Genomic DNA, 4541 nt, shown 5'->3' on the forward strand with positions numbered 1-4541 from the left:
CATACTGTATGTTATTAGTAGTATCTACATACTGTATGTTATTAGTAGTATCTGCTCTGCATACTGTATGTTATTAGTAGTATCTGCTCTACATACTGTATGTTATTAGTAGTATCTACATACTGTATGTTATTAGTAGTATCTGCTCTACATACTGTATGTTACATCATCATCACAACCCTGGAAACAAAACAACACACAACACGAGCAACTGTCTTTTTACTGTTTATTATTAAAATAGTGTTCTGGTAGTTTTGCATAATGTGTGTGTATTAAGCTGACAGAGTGTGTGTGTGTGTGTGTGTGTGTGTCAGGTGGAAGGGGTGCTGGTGTGGAGTCCTCCTGTTGGTTAGGGGGATTAGGGCAGGGGGGGTTTATGAGGTTAGGGGGCTTACATAGGGTTTTCTTATAAATTTTTTTATCTTTATTTAACTTGGCAAGTCAGTTAAGAACAAATGCTTATTTACAATGACGGCCTCCCCCCCCCGGACAAGCCCTAAGCCGGACGACGCTGGGCCAATTGTGCTCCGCCCTATGGGTCTCCCAATCACGTCCGGTTGTGATACAGCCTGGAATCGAACCAGTTCTGTAGTGACGGCTCAAGCACTGAGATGCAGTGCCTTAGACCGCTGCGCCACTCAGGAGTCAGCTTGTTAGTTACTGAAGCGAACTCGTCGCATGGAGCCCACTGTGCTGCTCTGGGAGCCCCAGTCAGAGGCGTTGTTGTAGTCACGCTTCTCCAAGACATAGTGGGGACCTCTGTAGTTAGGCTCCTGGTACACCACCCAGCTGAAGAGACAGGCAGGAAGGCAGGCAGGCAGGCAGGCAGGCAGGCAGGCAGGCAGGCAGGCAGGCAGGGACAGAAAAATAAATGGGGTGATTAGGGTGCACTATGTAGGGAATAGGGTGCACTATGTAGGGAATAGGGTGCACTATGTAGGGAATAGGGTGCACTATGTAGGGAATAGGGTGCACTATGTAGGGAATAGGGTGCACTATGTAGGGAATAGGGTGCACTATGTAGGGAATAGGGTGCACTATGTAGGGAATAGGGTGCCATTTGCCTCTGACCTGGGTATCTGGACCTGGTAGGTCTGGGAGGATAGAGGCAGCCCTATTGAGACTGTATATTATAGAGGGGTACTTACGCCCCTCCCAGGACACGGATAGAGGCAGCCCTGTTAAGACTGTATATTATAGAGGGGTACTTACGCCCCTCCCAGGACACGGATAGAAGCAGCCCTGTTGAGACTGTATATTATAGAGGGGTACTTACGCCCCTCCCAGGACACAGATAGAGGCAGCCCTGTTCAGACTGTATATTATAGAGGGGTACTTACGCCCCTCCTAGGACACGGATAGAGGCAGCCCTGTTCAGACTGTATATTATAGAGGGGTACTTACGCCCCTCCCAGGACACAGATAGAGGCAGCCCAGTTGAGACTGTATATTATAGAGGGGTACTTACGCCCCTCCCAGGACACGGATAGAGGCAGTCCTGTTCAGACTGTATATTATAGAGGGATACTTACGCTCCTCCCAGGACACGGATAGAGGCAGCCCTGTTGAGACTGTAGCGAGTCATCATGTTGGGGATGTCATCCTGTAGTTCTGTCCTCTTACCAGAGAACCCAGCCCTCTCAAACAGATGGGCTCGGGCAGGAGACGAGTCCTGGGAGAGACGACACAGAGGGTTAGTGTGTGTGTGTGTTTGTCCCAGTCTGTGTGGGTCGTCCTCAGGGGGATGATTGTACCAGGTTGGCCAATAACAGAAACTAGTAGCTAGTCATTTTAGTTTGAGAGTATTTCCCCTGTGTGTGTGTGTCTGAGTGTGTGTGTGTGTGTGTGTGTTTGTCTGTGTGTGTGTGTGTGTGTGTGTGTGTGTGTGTGTGTGTGTGTGTGTGTGTGTGTGTGTGTGTGTGTGTGTGTGTGTGTGTGTGTGTGTGTGTGTGTGTGTGTGTGTGTGTGTGTGTGTCTGTGTGTGTGTGTGTGTGTGTGTGTGTGTGTGTGTGTGTGTGTGTGTGTGTGTGTGTGTGTGTGTGTGTGTGTGTGTGTGTGTGTCTGAGTGTGTGTGTGTGTGTTTGTCTATGTTTGTCTGTGTGTTTGTCTGTGTGTGTGTGTGTGTGTGTGTGTGTGTGTGTGTGTCTGTGTCTGTGTGTGTGTGTGTGTCTGTGTGTGTGTGTGTGTGTGTGTGTGTGTGTGTGTGTGTGTGTGTATGTGTGTGTGTGTGTGTGTTTGTCTGTGTGTGTGTGTGTGTGTGTGTTTGTCTGTCTGTCTGTCTGTCTGTCTGTCTGTCTGTCTGTCTGTGTGTCTGTGTGTGTGTCTCACCTGTTTGACTGAGCGCACCGAGGAGACATGGTCCACCTGGGCACACCACTTGTCGTAGCAGTTGTACTCTCCCTTCTCTGCCATGTCCCACAGGTACTGACGTCCCCTGAAGTTCTCCTGCTCGTAGCCCACCCATCTGAACCACACACACATAGACACAACCTCTGAAGTTCTCCTGCTCGTAGCCCACCCATCTGAACCACACACACACATAGACACAACCTCTGAAGATCTCCTGCTCGTAGCCCACCCATCTGAACCACACACACACATAGACACAACCTCTGAAGATCTCCTGCTCGTAGCCCACCCATCTGAACCACACACACACATAGACACAACCTCTGAAGATCTCCTGCTCGTAGCCCACCCATCTGAACCACACACACACATAGACACAACCTCTGAAGATCTCCTGCTCGTAGCCCACCCATCTGAACCACACACACACACATAGACACAACCTCTGAAGATCTCCTGCTCGTAGCCCACCCATCTGAACCACACACACACATAGACACAACCTCTGAACAGTGGAACAATGACTGCAGACAACAACAGGGTGGTGGAGGGGAAAGCTAGGGACAAGATAAATCTATATGTCTTAGGATAAACACATTAAGAATGTAATTGTGAAAGAACGTGATTGGCCAGATCTGAATTACTGCAATGATACTGAAAATAAATTCCTGCTCGGAAATCTATTCTATTTGATTCTATTCTCGTTTGTTCTGAAAGATATTGGTATTTTTGAGGTAAACAGGTATTTCTGTCCAATGTGATCTAATCCAGAGTTTTCTATACAGAATGCGTGTCATTTTGCAGTGACATATTAATGTCACTAGGTGGCTCCACTCCACTTATGATCCATCTCCACAGAGCCCTAACGCTCCATCTCCACAGAGCCCTAACCCTCCATCTCCACAGAGCCTTAACCCATTAACGCTCCATCTCCACAGAGCCCTAACCCTCCATCTCCACAGAGCCCTAACCCTCCATCTCCACAGAGCCTTAACCCATTAACGCTCCATCTCCACAGAGCCCTAACGCTCCATCTCCACAGAGCCCTAACGCTCCATCTCCACAGAGCCCTAACCCACTAACCCTCCATCTCCACAGAGCCCTAACCCACTAACGCTCCATCTCCACAGAGCCCTAACCGACTAACGCTCCATCTCCACAGAGCCCTAACCCACTTACCCTCCATCGCCACAGAGCCCTAACCCACTAACCTTCCATCGCCACAGAGCCCTAACCCACTCACCCTCCATCTCCACAGAGCCCTAACCCACTAACCCTCCATCTCCACAGAGCCCTAACCCACTAACCCTCCATCTCCACAGAGCCCTAACCCACTCACCCTCCATCTCCACAGAGCCATAACCCTCCATCTCCACAGAGCCCTAACCCACTAACGCTCCATCTCCACAGAGCCCTAACCCTCCATCTCCACAGAGCCCTAACCCATTAACGCTCCATCTCCACAGAGCCCTAACGCTCCATCTCCACAGAGCCCTAACCCTCCATCTGCACAGAGCCCTAACCCTCCATCTGCACAGAGCCCTAACCCTCCATCTCCACAGAGCCCTAACCCTCCATCTGCACAGAGCCCTAACCCTCCATCTGCACAGAGCCCTAACCCACTCACCCTCCATCTCCACAGAGCCCTAACCCACTAACGCTCCATCTCCACAGAGCCCTAACCCTCCATCTCCACAGAGCCCTAACCCATTAACGCTCCATCTCCACAGAGCCCTAACGCTCCATCTCTACAGAGCCCTAACCCACTAACCCTCCATCTCCACAGAGCCCTAACCCACTAACGCTCCATCTCCACAGAGCCCTAACCGACTAACACTCCATTCTCCACAGAGCCCTAACGCTCCATCTCCACAGAGCCCTAACCCACTTACCCTCCATCGCCACAGAGCCCTAACCCACTCACCCTCCATCTCCACAGAGCCCTAAGCCACTAACCCTCCATCGCCACAGAGCCCTAACCCACTAACCCTCCATCTCCACAGAGCCCTAACCCGCTTACGCTCCATTCTCCACAGAGCCCTAACCCACTCACCCTCCATCTCCACAGAGCCCTAACCCACTCACCCTCCATCTCCACAGAGCCCTACCCCACTCACCCTCCATCTCCACAGAGCCCTAACCCACTCACCCTCCATCTCCACAGAGCCCTAACCCACTCACCCTCCATCTCC

At 50.9% G+C, this 4541-nt stretch overlaps 1 protein-coding gene across 1 annotated transcript in view; it reads right to left on the minus strand.

Moving 5' to 3' along the window:
- Window positions 1-212: 212 nt before the first annotated feature.
- The window catches only part of LOC139384905 (gamma-crystallin C-like), a 9597-nt gene continuing 5268 nt past the window's right edge, over window positions 213-4541 (minus strand). The window contains exons 4-6 of the mRNA XM_071129806.1: window positions 2329-2464; window positions 1533-1672; window positions 213-789 (exon numbers count right to left, since the gene is read on the minus strand). Coding sequence (XP_070985907.1) covers window positions 654-789; window positions 1533-1672; window positions 2329-2464 — 412 coding nt within the window. The 3' untranslated portion in view covers window positions 213-653. The remainder of the gene's footprint in view (window positions 790-1532; window positions 1673-2328; window positions 2465-4541) is intronic.

This window comes from Oncorhynchus clarkii, chromosome 26 (genome assembly GCF_045791955.1).
Source record: "Oncorhynchus clarkii lewisi isolate Uvic-CL-2024 chromosome 26, UVic_Ocla_1.0, whole genome shotgun sequence".
NCBI lineage: Eukaryota > Metazoa > Chordata > Actinopteri > Salmoniformes > Salmonidae > Oncorhynchus > Oncorhynchus clarkii.